Raw genomic sequence first — 16,676 nt, 5'->3', positions numbered from 1 at the left:
TCCAATGATAGAGAATTGTTGCCAACAATATTTTAGGAAAAGTCACCAAGTTTGGCCGTTCTACGGCTAGCCGTTCAGACGCTAGGTGACATCAAAGTTGCCGCGGGCACTTTTAGCCCCCCCCCGGTCTAGGTAGGGTTAATGACCTATGCAATCATGACCTACCAGTCAAATGTAATTTTGAATCTGCTGACGTACAGAACCACCCAGCACTGAACAATGGAGATACAAAATCTTACAACAGAATCTGCTTGTGAGGCCACTTTTGTGTTTTTGTTCCATACATTTTTTTTCGACCTTTATTTAGCCTTGAAAGATTACACTTCGGCCATAGCCGCTTTTCAAGTGCTCAAGGTGGGAGAGGCCAGGGGTCCCGATAACACAATAGCTTCAAAATTAACGTATTACAATTTCATTACAACTTACACTAGTCACAGCATCGTCTCTATGGTCCAGTCCTGATCAATTCCATAGTGTATTATTGCAGCATGTTCTTAAATGCTGCCACTGAGGGTGCTATTCTTACATTTGGCGGTAAACTGTTCCATGTCGTGGCACCCGAGTACGCTATCGACCTCCTGTATAGCTCTCTACGGACCATCGGTACATGCAATCTGTTTGATACACTTTGACGTGTTGTCCTGACTGCCCTGTCGCTAGAGTAAGTGAACATTAGTCTCATATAGTCGGGTAACAGACCGTTAAGAGACTTGTAGACTAACAGTGCCTTCTGGTGTCTATGTATAGAACTAATTTAGATAATTATTTAGATAATGAAGGTTTGCGCAAAATAACAGGAATGATGGTTCATTATCCATGATCTTTATTTCGAGGGCTAAGATATTCTTTGATATTTTAGAATACTAACTTACTTTTGAACTACTTGATGACCGCTAATGACCGGGCAACCTACAGACCCAGGTTTTTATGAACGTAGTTGCCGGGAATATACCATTGCCGTTCGGGGGGGGGGGCACTAGAGTTCATGGGTGTAATCAACTGTGTAATTATGACCTATCAGTCAAATGTAATTTTGAATCTGCTGACGTACAGAACCACCCAGCACTGAACAATGGAGTGGAAAATTCCGTTTCAATGGAGTTAATGTAGTGTGTAATATTGACCTACCAGTCGAAAATCTATTTAGCTGAGTGTGTTACCTCTAACTAAATATGTACTTTCAATTCGTTTAATCAGAATTTGTTCATTGCCATATTTATGTTTGAATCTCTCTACACTGCCACTGTGCTTTCTTGAATCTTTTCTTGAATAACTGAACAGAGTAGTGTAAGTATGTTTAGATTGGCAGGTTTGGGGCAAATGGACAATCCACGGTGTTTTTATATTCACAGTATACAATGGTGACTCGAATATCCTATTTCTTATGTTAGCTTATTTGTGTATTGTTGTAGCATACATTCAAGAATGGTCTCAATACCAGTATAGACATTTTTTTCTCACTGTGGACAGGATACGTAATGCTACTTGTGTCAAAAGGAAAATAAACTAATTATACATAACCATTTAAGTAGTAGAGATGGTCACTAGTGCAGGTCTGACTATACAAACTACAGTTACTGTACTTATTCTGATAGTTTAAACTGTTAAAAGAGATCATACAAATCTCAGTGTCTAATTACACGACGTTGAATTTGCATATGTAACTACCGTAGGGTTCGTTGACCGGGTGTGGCAAGAAGGGTAGGGCAACTAGAGCCATATTTAGATCATATCATGATCTCATCTTTTGAGATAAAAATATCTGTACGTCGTGATTTGCGGTCGTCGAGAAAAGTATAAAAGACTGACCGTCGCGATACGCTTGTCAGAGGAACATTCGCCGAGCGACAGTGAGCTTGGAACCGCCAAGAACACAGGACGACCCCGCATACAGGCAGCGCATAGAAAGCAACGAGACTACTGTACAACACATCAAGAAGTTGGACGAAAACATTTCCGAAGAAGCACCAAGCAACCTCGGCAACAAGTGAAGGTAGGATTGTAATACGTTTTCCTATGCTGAAAACTGCCAGTCGATCACATAGCAATATAAGTTTTTTTTTTAGTTCTTAGTTTACAGAAACAATTGACTTTACTACTTGTATTTGTGTCATTGGCATTACCTTTAATCCGGAATACCGTCTTGCTTACGTGTTATTTTGCTTGTTTCACAATATCAGCAATACATTCAGTCATTGTCTAGGCAAGTCGATTGGTGTGATTTTGTTTATAAATAGATAAAGAGTGGAAGTGTGTGTAGTATTTCTTCCAAAGTTACGAGACTCTGCTCGGTGTGAAGATCTGGTCTACGTGCCACAGTACCACACCCAGAACGTTTTCATTTGTGTCCGTCGTAGCGCGAGACAGGTGAAAAATATAGCACATATCTGCCCCATCTAGAGTTGATACGAGCGTACGATTTTGCCGTAAAACAACGTTATGTAGTGGGAAATTGCAACCGCATACTTTTCGATTCCCTTTGGGTAACATTCTTCATAGTGTGTCCTTGTAATTCTCATATGAAGAGCTCAGTTTTGCCGACCCTGTTAACGTTTGCTGCTATAATTACTTTCTTTACCACCGTGAGTAATATGTGAGACTCGCCCTGCGGCGTTACTGTTTTATTTTATTTTATTTTATTTTATTCACATGGATTTTTGAGCATTGGATACAAAGCACTTGTTGTGCTTATGTAAATCCGCTGCTCATAAAACATAATACAAAAGTAAACATAAAGATGACATAAAGTGTAGCATAAACATAAAATGAAAGTGGCTGGCGCACCAATGCCTATAGCATAGCATTATTGAGTTTGGTCAAATCTTCCAGAGTGGTGGATATAGTTGAACACAATATCAAAGATACGGCAGTTAGTAGGGTATGGGAGGGAGGGCGTTACTGTTGTGTCACAAACCTCTGAACACGTTCGATCGGGTGTGGCTGTACGACATTGTGTTTCATATTGTGCGTAGTCCAGTGGTGAGCGATCCTGCCCCAGGACTAAGAGGTTGGGAGTTCGAATCCCGGCTGATGTCGCTCACCCGACATGCACGCTACTGTTTAGGGTCGCAGTCCTTCGGACGGGACGTTAACTGTGGCCCACTGTTCATTGTGCTTGTCGAAAAGAGCTAGGGGAATTTCCCCGGTACAATGAACCTGTAAATACTGTATATAGCGTCTGTCTTCTCTGTCACGACCAGTGGAAGATTAGCTCTTCAATGAGCTAAACTGGATCGAGATCACTTTTATATTTTGCTTCCCGCTTTTTGCGACATCAAATCCGACCCTTTCATCCCTTGTTGTACTTTCTTCAGAAATACCTAGGGGCGCTGTGAGACCAATCATGTGCTGCTGTCGGCTCCAGTCCTGCTGTTGCTACCCCCTCCGCGAAGGGTCGATTGCTATTGGGATTATCGATGTGGTACATTCGAATTCTCTCTTTTTCTTTAGCTCTTGGTTATGAAGACCCGTTATAGTCACACATAAAAGCGATTTATGAAGAATATTAATATTGCGCATAAACGTTGACCTCCCTGGTGGTTGATATGTATTATACTAATTTGTGTGATCCATATTCAATGAATGTCAATAAGATCTACTATATGAATAAGAGCTAGCTATAGTGAAACAATAACTTGAATAACACAAAATAACGAGCATGAAAGTATCTACTATCAGAATATTATGGCTGAAATATTTATAAACATAAAGATAGAGGTAACAGTATACACTACTAGGTATTATGAATTGGTAACGATTGATTTGTAATTTCTTGTTTCCACTTCACAGATCCTGTCAGCACTAGCGCTAGGCTTAAATGTTTGGCCGATTGTGGCTAGTGGCGGTGTAGGTGAGATGAAATGAAATGAAGTATGATTTCTATTCAAGATAAGCGACAAGAATATCAGCTACCCTGCTTATGCAATTACTCGTTACCATAGAAGAACTTTATTGAAACAACAAACGTACAAGGAAAACAGAGATTTTCGTAGGTCTATAACTAGTACTAGTCATACGAACAGACACAAAAGATTTAACCTACGCACAAGACTACCAATTTGCAAACACGCGGACGCATCTGTTTTCAGTAAAATTCAGCATATTAGAAATGTACTATTTAGTTGCTATTTTTAACGTAACTTCTATCTTCTTCTACTCTTTCAATACCAGCCAGACCTTTGTACACGTTCATCGCCGTCTATGCTATCTCCATCGGGTTTTCGATCCTGCTGATCCGGGGCGCCGTGCAGGTTGGTAATCTTATTGAAAGTGGATACTTCAAAATGGCTGTCAGAGATATAACGTTAGATCATCTCTGATTCAGTGTTCGGCATGCAGTATTTTGCGTTTACCGATTTTAGGAGTTGCTTTCTTTTAGCTCTTCTGGCCTTCGGTCTTGTGTACTCAATAGTTTGAACTAGTTCAGAATGATGTTTGTAATAGCTCAGCTGTATACCGTGTTTCATCATCAGTCAAATATATACATTGTTTTGTACATGTACATGTACACACTATGACCACGATATCTTCATACTCACTAACAACAGATCTCGATGTTATGTTATTTTATGCTATGCTATGCTATGCTATGTTATTTTATGCTATGCTATGCTATGCTATGCTATGCTATGCTATGTTATGCTATGCTATGCTATGTTATGTTATGCTATGTTATGTTGTTATGTTATGTTATGTTATGTTATGTTATGTTATGTTATGCTATGCTATGCTATGCTATGCTATGCTATGCTATGCTATGCTATGCTATGCTATGCTATGTTATTTTATGCTATGCTATGCTATGCTATGCTATGTTATGCTATGCTATGCTATGTTATAATAATAATAATAATAGATGGTTTATTGAAAGTAATTTGCAGCCACCGGGCTGAATTGCATACCTTGTACAATTGCTAAAAAATCTTAAATTACAAACTAACAGTACTCATTGAAACTCAATATAGAAACTCATTAACACAATATAGAAACTCATATTACTCATATTACTCATCTCATTACTCATAAACTCATAATTAAAAAAAAATTAAGGCTTACTATTAATTTCGTCATAGTTTGCGTTAACACATTTACACAAATATACGTGGCTAGCATTAACAACATTAACCCATATTGGCAAGATTCACTATGTTCGCAAGTTCACAGTTCTTGTATAGGTATTAGTGTTCATTCAAGAGTCTGGTCATGTACGGGATGGGGCTGTTGTAATATCTACTTGTTCTAGTTTTGATAGGGTTCAGCAGGTGCTTAGATCTAGTGTCTCTGGTACTTATGTCGCCACGCAAAGGTGGGAGCCAAGTTCTGTAAGTCTCAGAGTCAAGCATCCTTCTGGCGAAGTTGTAAGACAGGGTACGACGTCTGGCTTCAAGTGTGGGCAAGTCAAGTTTGCGGCATGCTTCCGCGTACGATGTGTATGAAGGTCCTAAGATTATCCGACATGCCCTTCTCTGTATAGCCTCAATCCTTGCTCGTTGAGCTGATGTTAGGCCCGGGTGCCACGCGGGGGCGGCGTATTCGCAAACTGGTCGTATGAGTGTCTTGTAGCAAATGAGAAGATGTTATGCTATGTTATGTTGTTATGTTATGTTATGTTATGTTATGCTATGCTATGCTATGCTATGCTATGCTATGCTATGCTATGCTATGCTATGCTATGCTATGCTATGTTATGTTATGTTATGTTATGTTATGTTATGTTATGTTATGTTATGTTATGTTATGTTATGTTATGTTATGTTATGTTATGTTATGTTATGTTATGTTACAGAACAAAGCCGGCCCGTGCCTTGCTTGGATCATCTGGTCCAGCATCTGTTTGGTGTTGAACATCGGCCTGCTGGGGTTGCTCTGTTCTGTGGCTTATAGTGCTAGTTTGTTCAGTGGCACCGCATCACAATCGACTTTCCTAGGTGGATTCTTAACCGTGAGTACAATTATTACCTGTATACACTAATCTTCAAACATGTACTGTTGGGAGAGAAAACCGTAGCATTACTGGTGTTCCTTCCGACTAGAAAAACCAGGCAGAAAAAGCCGTAACCAACCAAATATCCTTAATGATAGTTCCAACTCATACACAATCAATGTGGGGTAATTTGCAATTGCTGTCATAGCAGACTTTGTGCAGAGTAGACCATTGTTAACTTTATTGTTACCTTTATTGTTGTTGTTTTCGAAAAGCAACGTTCACAAATAACAATATTGAAAGAGAAAACTGACACGAAAGTACACTGATTACCTTCTTATCCTAATATGACCACAAATGTTTAAACAGGACGCCATAGCCATTGGCATCTACGTCGTGATCGCCATCGTCGCTGTGTTCATCTTTATCTTGGTAAGTCCTAGAGAAGGAACTGTTAAAGATACTAGTAGCAAAACACAGCAGTCAATTGTTGCGCAACATTATGAGGAATATACAATACAGCCTATATCTGTTCTATTTGCCGTTTACGACTGGAGTTAATAATAATTTTATGCGTTCCAGATCTACGGAATCATGGTCGTCAACTCCTTCCGTCAAGAAGTTAATGAGAGCGGTGGCAACCCGGGGTCTTATCCGGTACGCAACCCGGGGTCTTATCCGGTACGATACACCTTCAAGTTTTATTCTGACAAGTACAGCTTCACCTTGCGTCGTGTTATGGTTTTACTTCTATATATTAACTGCTGTAAATGAGAACGACAGTTTTAATGCAAGGAAAGTAATGCAACTCGCTGCCCGTTGATGAGAATACGAATGAAGCAAAAATATTTAGAGAGCAAGATCGTCAAGAACAAGATTGGCATATGATATATCTTACCATTACATTCCATCCTTGGGCAAGCCTCATTTGTTATAGTATCTTTTACTTCTTTACTTTTGCAGATGCAATCTGTGTGAAGAAATGCACAACAAGTTTCCTCATGACTTTTGTCGTCACGGACAGAAAGAAGGGAGACGCATGTGGTCTATTTGACCCCCTCATATCACCAATGGCAGTCGCATGCAACTTTGTATAAACCAACGATTAATCGCTTTAGCTTGTCCTAGCCAGCGGTGTAAATGAAGGTTTAACCATTCCGATGTGGATCTCAAAATGTAGACAATCGCGTGCTTGCTAATACGTTATTACCTTCGCCAAGAAGGTTATGTTTTCAGGAGGGTCTGCATGCCCTTTTTCGTTAACCGTTATGGGCTATTTTAATTTACCGTTAATCGTTGCCGGCCCGCCCTAATTCAACGTTAAGCGTTATCAGTATATTCATCGTGAAGCGTTATTGGTCGTTTTAATTCTACGTAAAACGTTATTTGTCATCCTAAATTCAGCGTTAAGCGTTAATGAATAATTCTTCGTTACGCCTAATTTTGCCTTTCAAAGTGCAGGAAAATGCGTCATTGAGGGTTTAAAAATACAAAATCTCCCGGGGGAGAATGCCCCCGGACCCACCCTACATTGCTCGCGCCTTTGGCGCTCGACTCGCGCTTCTGCGCTCGGTTTCCTTCGACTCTAGTTAGAACCAACTTTCCCGTCAATTTTCGGAAGTTTGCGGAGAGTTACAGAATTTTTTTAACGAATCCGTCAACCTCGACAGGCAAATTAACAAAAATCTTGAGTAAAATATGAAAACATCAGAAGGATTGACACTCTCAACACCATGATTTGCCTCTCAAAATGCGGGAAATTGCGTTTTTGAAGGCTTAAAAATCCTACATTCCCGGGGGAGCATCCCCGGACCCCCCTAGATTACGAGCGCCAAAATCCATCGGTAAAACTGGCCAGACTGAAAAAAATGCAAGCTGGCCGACGTCGACTCGGACTCCCCTTTATTTGTGGACGCACTCGGGGACCAGGGCAGGTGGGAAACACAGGGAACACATACCTTTAATGCGTGCTTCATTACATGTAAGGTATACGTAATTTTGTCAGTGATCACCTTTTCTCACAAAGCGAGATACCAAATTCAGTGCAGCTCGAAAAAAAGCCTGTCAATTTACCGTTAAGCGTTGCCGGCCGTCCTGAATTTACCGTTAAGCGTTATCGGCCCTGCTGAATTTACCGTTAACCGTTGCCAGGACCCCCCCATGCAGACCCTCTTTCAGAGGCGTTCGTGTATGTGTGTGTGTCCGTCCGTCCGTCTGTAAACACTATAACTTGAGAAGGCTTCAATGGATTGTTTTGATACTTGGTAGGTGGGTAGGTCTTAATGAGACCTCAAAATGATTAGATTTTGGACCCCCTAGCGGCTTGTTATGGTACTGCAACTGAACCGGCTTTGATATCTCATGAGAACGAGATAAACACAGGCAGGTATTGATTATGTAAATAAAGACTTAATTTGCATATTTAATGAGAAAATGTTATAATTCTGTAATGATAACTCCCTGGAATTTCATACTTATGGTAGTTGAAAGTTCATTGAAGGTGAACATCATTTAAACATCATGTATTCAAATTAGGACCTCATTTGCATAATTTATGAGAAAATGCTAGAATGGCATTGTTAATATAAGACTGCCTTTTGGCTGAGAATATGGTAAACTGATATAATTCATGAAAATGAGGATCCTATTTGCACAAGCAGGGGGAATAATCTATAATTTGTCAGCCATAAAGATTAACATCATTTGGCGAAGGTATGAGATCGGGGGAACTCTATAGTTGCTGAATAATTTAGTAAATAATCTTAAAGGTTATACAGTGCTATGAGGTTTGCGACTACCTTAACAAAGGACAGAATTTGTTGTTACTTAGGGCCATATTTGCTTATTCTTGCCGTCTCCTTGAATCATGTGTAATGTACAATGTAAGGGTCCAATAAAAAGTACGTTTGCGTTTGCAGGCTATCTTAATGAATATTATGTTTTGTCCCCAGGGGCAGTCCTAAGTTGGGCTCACTCTTATATTTATCCTTTTCTGACATCCAATTATAAATTTTTGCCAAGTCCTCTTTCAGGAAAATTTGTGTCCGAAAAGATGTTCTGTATTTTCACTGTAGCTTTTTAAGATAATAATCACTTCAAAGAAAGCATTCAGACACTCTTAAATACTTTTTACATACACAAAATGCCTGCGTCACTGTAAATCATGCACTGCATCTATTAATTCATTTATTTAATCTTCTGACACCTGGGTGGCCTAAGTTCAATTTTGACAAATTGATTTTCAATAGGGCCCAGTACAAAATACAATAAAATCAAAGATACAGATACAAACAAAGACCGATATAAACAAATCAGAATCGTTATCCATATAGTCCAGGAGGAGAAGCCTGAAAAAACTATTAGAGCTAAGACCACTTGCAGCTTGCTGTGTACATGTACATGTGACACCTGCTACAGAAGTCCCTCCCAAGGGGTCATAAATCAACAGATCTTTCATACTGTGGATAGTGTCTCACAACCCTTCCCTGCTTTGAGTGATATTATTGAAATGTGTCAATCATAAACTTTCGTTCTATAGAAGGGGTAGTTTGGAATTTGGTTTGAGACTTTGAAAGGTTATAACTCAAGAAGATTAACATAATAGGAAGGGTAATGTTTGCAAGTCAAACTTAGTGCACAATGTTTACCTTCGACTGGTCTAGCTCAACAAAGTACTGCTCTGTTTATTATTAAATGCATTCATATGTACGGTGAGCAGCCTCTCCAACTCTGTTAATTTCTGCTACATAATGTAACCCAATGTTATAACACAGTGGAAGGTTTAGCTTTCACACTGCTATGTCTCATACAGGTAACATTCAAAATGGGATAAACGTAATACATTTCCTCTATAAAATCAGCCAATGTGTACATATCTATATCTATAAAAAAACTGAAGGATCCTTTACTCTCATATCATTTTAATAATTCATTTCTTACATTTCAATCGTACACTCTATGTGATTAGTTATAAGTTCTAGAATATAGCAGGTACTATATAGCATATCAAAACAGTTGTCACATATTCTCCAGGTTACACTTAACGTTATAATATCTGAATTTACAATCAGAATTCAAGTATTTACAAATGTTCCATACTTTCCAGCATACCCTGTGTATTCAGTCTACAAGTGCTCTGGATTTATGTTACAATCCTAATGTCAAACTGTATATATAAATATTATAACATTATACATACACCCAATTCACTCCTCGCCACTACAGCATTACAAGTCTTGGCAGCTTAAAGATTCCTTGGCACCTTCTTGAAAAAGTTACCTCCAGTCACTTCTTTCACCAAACATCACAAAAATAGATCTCTTCTTCCTTGAAAGCAAATTCAAAGTACAAGTATCTAAATCTGAATCACTAAAAGTGTAAATACACCATATATTGTGCAGGTAACAGCATCAAATCATAAGTATTGAGTATTTTCTAGTTTTTTCTGCTCATTTTTACTGTTTGTTATTATTTGACCATTTCCAATTTTGTTGCATAAATTTGCATTTTTCTTGTTATCATTAATCAAAACTGGTGTCTACATAAGCTTGAACAAACAAAAATAGTTCAAATGTCATGTAGCATAACAGGTTGTATCTAGATGTCTCGATTAGAATAAGTACTACATATATGTACATAAGTATCTTTTACGCTTGTGTCACGGGGCAGTTACACACTGGGAGTTTTCACTACCGAGTTACCTTTATACAGTGTAAGCAAGGCTAGAAGGATAAAAGCCATGTCGACTAGGGCTACCTCTTTCATGTACTTGCTGTATATACTGTCTTTCTAGTCTCAGTATGTTACATCAACAAGAAACAGAACCAGTCATGCCTTCAAATATCAGTTATACACCTGTCCTTGTTATATCGGCTATACATACAGATACAGAAGCTGGTGTGTTAAACCAAAGGGCGGTTATACTGGCTATACAGATACAGAAGCTGGTGTGTTACGCCAAAGGGCGGTTATACCGGCTATACAGATACAGAAGCTGGTGTGTTACGCCGAAGGGCAGTTATACCAGCTATACAAATACAGAAGCTGGTGTGTTACGTCAAAGGGCTGTTATACTGGCTACACAAATACAGAAGCTGGTGTGTTACACCCAGGTTATACTGGCTATACAGATACAGACAGATACATGCTCTCAATTTGATCTTACAGTTACACCACATTGGGTTGCCCAGTGGTTGGGACAGCAGTACTAGTGTTGGGGTACCCAGTGTTAGGGATGACAGTGGGACTACCAGCAGCAGGGACACCGGCGGGGGCCACATTGACGCTGTCCTTGTGTAGGCCTGGGTAGGGTGGCGGCTGCTCGATGGCAACGACTTCATGAGCCGGCCCGCCATGAACAGCCGCTGCGGCTGCCATCTGCTCGTGTAGGTACCGCCGGGCGACCACCTGTAGTGGTAGTAGTGACTGGTTTAGGCCACACCATTTTGATGAAACATGAAGTGACAGGGCAAAAAGAATAAAAAAATGAAAATAGACCTAGGCATATGATAGCCCCGAATGCTATGAAAGAAGCCTTGAAGTCAACATACCAGGCTAGTTTGAAATTCAAACATTAAATATTAGAATTTTAATCACACCACTGCATTGAAAGATGGAAAAACTGTAACAACTCTGAAGAGAAGGGACTCCCTTCGACTGTTGGGGACAAAATATGAGCATTTTGGAGTCGATTCTGAGGCTGAAATGTTTTTTTTTACAGTCAGAAACAAATGAAGCGGGCAAATCCAAAAGCTCTAGGTGAGAGAACTTTGTTGTGTTGGATTAAAAGTTTTAGCTTTAAACAGACATAAAAATCTTTGAGTCACCTGTCCGACCATGTTGAGGTACTCCTGCTTGCTCTCTTCGCTGGCTTTTGGTTTGTAGACTGTGACGAAAATGGCGACGCCCAAACACACGACGGACAGGGCGACCAGTGCCCACGGCCATGCCTCCTCAGTAAGTCCCTGGAAAAGAGAGAATTTTGGCTGAAACTAAAAAGGTAACATTTGCAAAGCAAATGCATTAACCTTTGCATATGGTCTGATCAGTAAATTCTTACTCAAACACATTCATATATATGGTCACACAGGAGTCTAAATCCCTCCTGCTATAAAATTGCAACATGATGTAACCAAACACTAGTTACCATGGTAACAGACATAACATTGGTTCAGGTCACTGAGGTCACTGATTGGAGAAGAAGAAGAAGAAGAAAAAGAAGAGGAAACATAGCAAAAACAATATGTTTTCCTTCAGTAAACATAATGACTCATTTGCATGATCAATGAGTAAAAAAAGGAAAATGAGTACTAAGTGTTGTGAATTCTTGTTCTACGTGGTATACTTGAACAAATTTGAGAAAGAGCTAACGTTATATCTTACCGTTGTTAAGAAGATGACTGCCACACACATGACAGTCAGAAAGACCACCCAGGCCAGGTACCGAAGCCACGCCCACCCCACGGACCTGCCCACTACCTCGGGTAGTTCGATAGCTCGCCCGTCTGCCACGAACAGGAAGCTGTACGTTCAAGTGCAAAAGGAAGATAAACAATGTGCGTCAATATTTCAGTGATCGTTCAAACGAGAACTGTTAAACAAAGGTCTACGACAAGAAACGTTACACTATTACCAAACAAATTTGATCTGTATGATCAGTTGATATTTTAGATGTTTTATAGACCTGGGTTTGGGGGAGGGTGGTTACTCGTCACAGGTTTTCCAGTTACAGGTTACTTTAGCCTTGACGACAAAGCGACTATATTTCTACTATTAGGCCATGTTGATTTGATTATATGGATGACATCCTCTGGGAACCCCAAAATTGATGCACGCGTGCGAATAAAAAAAAAGTTTTGCAAAAAAAAAAGTTGCTTTCACTATGAAATCTACGTGGTCATGAAGGTTGAACAAATGGCACAGAATATGTTATGGCGAATAATCTACTCTTCGAATTCATTTCTTTACATTTTTGTCTTTTTTCCTTTGATTTTGGCATTCTACGACATTGGTATCGTTTGTAAATGTTTTCCTTGCAACTTATGGTATATTTTTGCTCATTTAGCAACTGTTTTGCACGATTTACAGTATGGTTGAAATTTTTTTTTTTGGAAACGGCCGAAAATTCATGCGCGCGTGGATGTCATCCATATAATCAAATCAACATGGCCATACTAGGAATCGAGAGGAAGTCGAATGTACTAGTCTACTGCTTGTCATCACTCAATAAGTATTTAGCCCAGTGGGGCAAAAATGTACAATAAAGGTCTTCTTTATTCATTAAAGAGTAAGTATAGAGCAGACTAAAATCTCTGAATAAACACAGCGACAAAAGGAAGCCACTAAGCTTACTACATGTGACGTTATCATGCATGAGGGGGAGGGGCGGTTTCGCTACTATAAACTGACACTCTGAGCTTGTTGCATATAAACGTTCCATACATACGTACACTAAAGTGACATACGTATGACACTGAATCAAAATGCAGAATGCAAAAGACTTACCTCTCTTCCGGAGCACACGGCATGAAGTTGAAGTGGTAGAACTTGGTTCGCACGAACATTTCCTGCCCCTCCACACTGAAGTAGTCACAGGCCCCGAACAACCGGGTACCGAAAATACACACGAACGGCATGGCAGCAGATGGTAGTAGTACTTAGTAGAGCCTGGACAGATCGCGAGTTTCCGAGTAAGAAAATAAACAAGCTGTGTAAGCACTGGCGAACCTCAAGGACTTGGGCGAACCTAGAATGGGTCTCTATATCGCACACTACTTCCTTGTCAAAATGGCCGCCAGTTCTCTTCTCTAGTGCCTATAAATTATGCCTGTGTAGACTTGTTGTTCCGCCCCTAGCTCAGAAGAGGTCCGGAAACGCACATCAATGCAAATACCGGCGTTCGTGGCACGGTATTGGCTGAGGGCCCTGCTTGTAATAGGATGAGGATATAACGTTACACCATGCACTTCCTGTTCCTGTTCCTACATAAGGCCATAGCAGTAGTTTTCATGGACGACGCCACACGCGCATTAATTTTCGCCCCACTAGCTAATTTTCGCCCTCTCCAACTCAACCCAACACTTGACAGTTGGTTCACAGAATGTTATATCACGGTGAAAGGAACACTGTGGCTTTCACACAGCTATATATGCCTCATACATGTAACACATAATACATAAACTTACATTTCCTCTATAAAATTAGCCAATTTCTATATCTATCAAAAAAAAAAAAAAACTCTTGCACAAGAAGGATGCTTCATTCCCATTATCCTTTTAATAATCCTTTCCTTACATTCCAATGGTACACTCTATGTTATTAGTTAAAAGTTTTAGAATATAGCTACTGTATATAGCTAATGTGCTATATGGGTACTATATAGCATATCAAAACAGTTACCATATATTCACCAGGTTGCACTTATAATTTTTGCATTTACAGTCAGAATTCTTCAAGAATATACAAAATTTCCATACTTTCTACCCTGGATGCCAAACTCGTTCTTCAGGCGGCAAGAGCCTTTCGCCCGCCGGTCTAAATTACTGCTACGGGGGAGTCTAGCCCGGGGGGAGTTTGGCCGCCTTCCAAGTTGGAAGGCCGATATACTCCTCTGCGGGCGAAGTACCCTGGCTGCCGAAAAAAACGGTTAGCGGCCTGTAAACTTGGCTGGCACCCAGGGTACATACTTTCCAGCATACCCTGTGTATTCAGTCTACAAGTGCTCTGGGTTCATGTTAGAATCCTAATTACCTTCGCCAAGAAGGTTATGTTTTCAGAGGCGTTCGTGTGTCTGTCTGTCTGTCTGTGACCACGATAACTTGAGAAGGCTTAAATAGATTAACTTCATATTTGGTAGGTGGGTAGGTCTTGATGAGACCTCGGAATGATTAAATTTTGGGGCTTCTTATGGTACTGCAGCTGAACTTCCGGTTTTGATATCTCGTGATCTGGACGTGATAGGGTCACGAAATTTGGATGGTAGGTAGGTCTTGTGCTGGGAAAGAAGTGACATAGGTTTGGGCCCCCTAGCGGCTCGCTCAGGAACTGCAGGGGCATTTCTTTAAAAATATTTAGAAGAGGATAACTTAATTTCAAACTATAACAGTTATATTAGAAACTTTATTCGCAAAATCATGCCCGAAGGCTAATTGCTTTTACAATCAAGAATAAAACACATTGCAATACAGTAACAGGAGACAGGTAACAACTGTCTGGAAAAATCTTCTACTTCTACTACTACGCTAGCTATTATGGGGTTAGACTTCTTCTTTGAAGGCAGTGGATAATGAATAGTCCCACATTCTGCATAATTAGTGGGTTTTGTGATCTTAGTAGAAATGCAGTTTTTTGGTGATCTTCTAAATGACGAAAGGATGGAGAAATTGTTGTAACTGTCTGAAATAATCTGTTTCTTTCGGTCTCATAGTGGGGACACTGGCTAACAAAATGTATTTCATTTTCCACTGCATTCATTGCACAATATTTACATAATCTCTCGTGCACAGGTAGTTTTCTATAGCGGCCTTTTTCTATCTCTAGTGGATGCGCACTTATTCTAATCTTACACATGGCAGCTCGCTCGTCAAATTCATTGTGGTATAGGTATTTTTCCATAGAGTAGTCGGATTTGAGAGTCTTGTAAAATCTTAGCTTGCCGTTATCTACAGACAATTGGTGAAAGAACGTTTGAACATACATATCGGTTAGTCTTCTCTTCAACAATGTACATATACTCTTGTTGTCTAAAGTACAGTGGTTGGTGTTCCATAAAAAAGAATAGCCTACATTGTTAATTATTTCTTTGACATGGTGTAGCCAGCTTTTCTTACTACTATTTCCCATATTGTGTTGCTGACAGAGTAATGCATCTACCTGTAAGGGGTGTGTGAGAGTATCCAGTTGTTTGAGTCTTAACCAATATTTAACTACACGGACGGATACATCTATATCTGTTGGGAACAACCCAAGTTCGTGCCCGCAAAGTGGGTGTGTTACGCCGAAGGCAGTTATACCGGCTATACCGATACAGATACAGATACAGACAGATACTTTTTGCTATCAATTTCAAACAGTAGCAGCCATCATCTTACATTTAAACCACATTATTAGGGTGCCCAGTGGTTGGGACAGCAGTGTTGGGGTAGTGAGTGATCATGATTGGGACAGCATTATTGGGGTACCCAGTGATCAAGATTGGGACAGCAGTGTTGGGGTACCCAGTGGTTGGGACAGCAGTGTTGGGGTACCCAGTGGCTGGGACAGCAGTGTCGGGGTACCCAGTGGCTGGGACAGCAGTGGTGGGGTACCCAGTGGTTGGAACAGCAGTGTTGGGGTGCCCAGTGGTTGGGATAGCAGTGTTGGGGTACCCAGTGGTTGGGACAGCGTACCCAGTGGTTGGAACAGCAGTGTTGGGGTACCCAGTGGTCACGGGGACAGCAGTGGGAATACCAGCAGCACTACTACCACTACTACCAGCTTCAGCTACACCGGTGGGGGTCGCATTGACGTTGTTCCTATGCAGGCCGGGGTAGGCTGGCGGCTGTTCGATGGCCACCACCTCGTGAGCCGGACCACCGTGAACCGCCGCTGCAGCTGCCATCTGCCGACGTCGGTACCGCCGGGCGACCATCTGTAGTGGTAGTAGTGAGAGAGAGAGGGGGGAGGGGGGGGAGGGAGAGGGAGAGAGAGCGGGAGAGAGGGAGAGGGAGAGAGAGAGGGAGAGAGAGAGGGAGGGAAGAGAGAGAAAGGGAGAGAA

General features: G+C 40.6%; 3 protein-coding genes across 3 annotated transcripts in view; 1 reads left to right on the top strand and 2 right to left on the bottom strand.

Annotated features, from left to right (window-relative positions):
* The first annotated feature begins 3,308 nt into the window (after positions 1 to 3,308).
* On the top strand, positions 3,309 to 8,158 carry LOC109471545. Its single transcript, XM_019770893.1, has 8 exons — positions 3,309 to 3,421; positions 3,790 to 3,850; positions 4,171 to 4,250; positions 5,786 to 5,941; positions 6,293 to 6,355; positions 6,506 to 6,580; positions 6,887 to 7,159; positions 8,102 to 8,158. The coding sequence occupies exons 1-7, from the start codon at positions 3,344 to 3,346 to the stop codon at positions 6,899 to 6,901; spliced, it is 528 nt and encodes a 175-aa protein (XP_019626452.1). The 5' UTR covers positions 3,309 to 3,343; the 3' UTR covers positions 6,902 to 7,159; positions 8,102 to 8,158.
* Positions 8,159 to 9,826: 1,668 nt separating this feature from the next.
* On the bottom strand, positions 9,827 to 13,755 carry LOC109471535. The gene is made up of 4 exons (XM_019770881.1): positions 13,427 to 13,755; positions 12,305 to 12,443; positions 11,749 to 11,886; positions 9,827 to 11,329 (listed from the first exon to the last, which is right to left on the bottom strand). Exons 1-4 carry the CDS (start codon positions 13,555 to 13,557, stop codon positions 11,090 to 11,092), a joined length of 648 nt encoding a protein of 215 aa, XP_019626440.1. The 5' UTR covers positions 13,558 to 13,755; the 3' UTR covers positions 9,827 to 11,089.
* A 1,664-nt stretch (positions 13,756 to 15,419) lies between these two features.
* Positions 15,420 to 16,676, bottom strand: part of LOC109471501 (RNA-binding protein 12-like) — a 4,555-nt gene continuing 3,298 nt past the window's right edge. The window contains exon 4 of the mRNA XM_019770837.1: positions 15,420 to 16,550. Coding sequence (XP_019626396.1) covers positions 16,014 to 16,550 — 537 coding nt within the window. The 3' untranslated portion in view covers positions 15,420 to 16,013. The remainder of the gene's footprint in view (positions 16,551 to 16,676) is intronic.

The sequence above is a fragment of the Branchiostoma belcheri genome, unplaced genomic scaffold (assembly GCF_001625305.1).
Source record: "Branchiostoma belcheri isolate BF01 breed outbred unplaced genomic scaffold, Haploidv18h27 scaffold25, whole genome shotgun sequence".
Taxonomy (NCBI): domain Eukaryota; kingdom Metazoa; phylum Chordata; class Leptocardii; order Amphioxiformes; family Branchiostomatidae; genus Branchiostoma; species Branchiostoma belcheri.
This window is presented reverse-complemented; position numbering and strand designations above follow the sequence as displayed.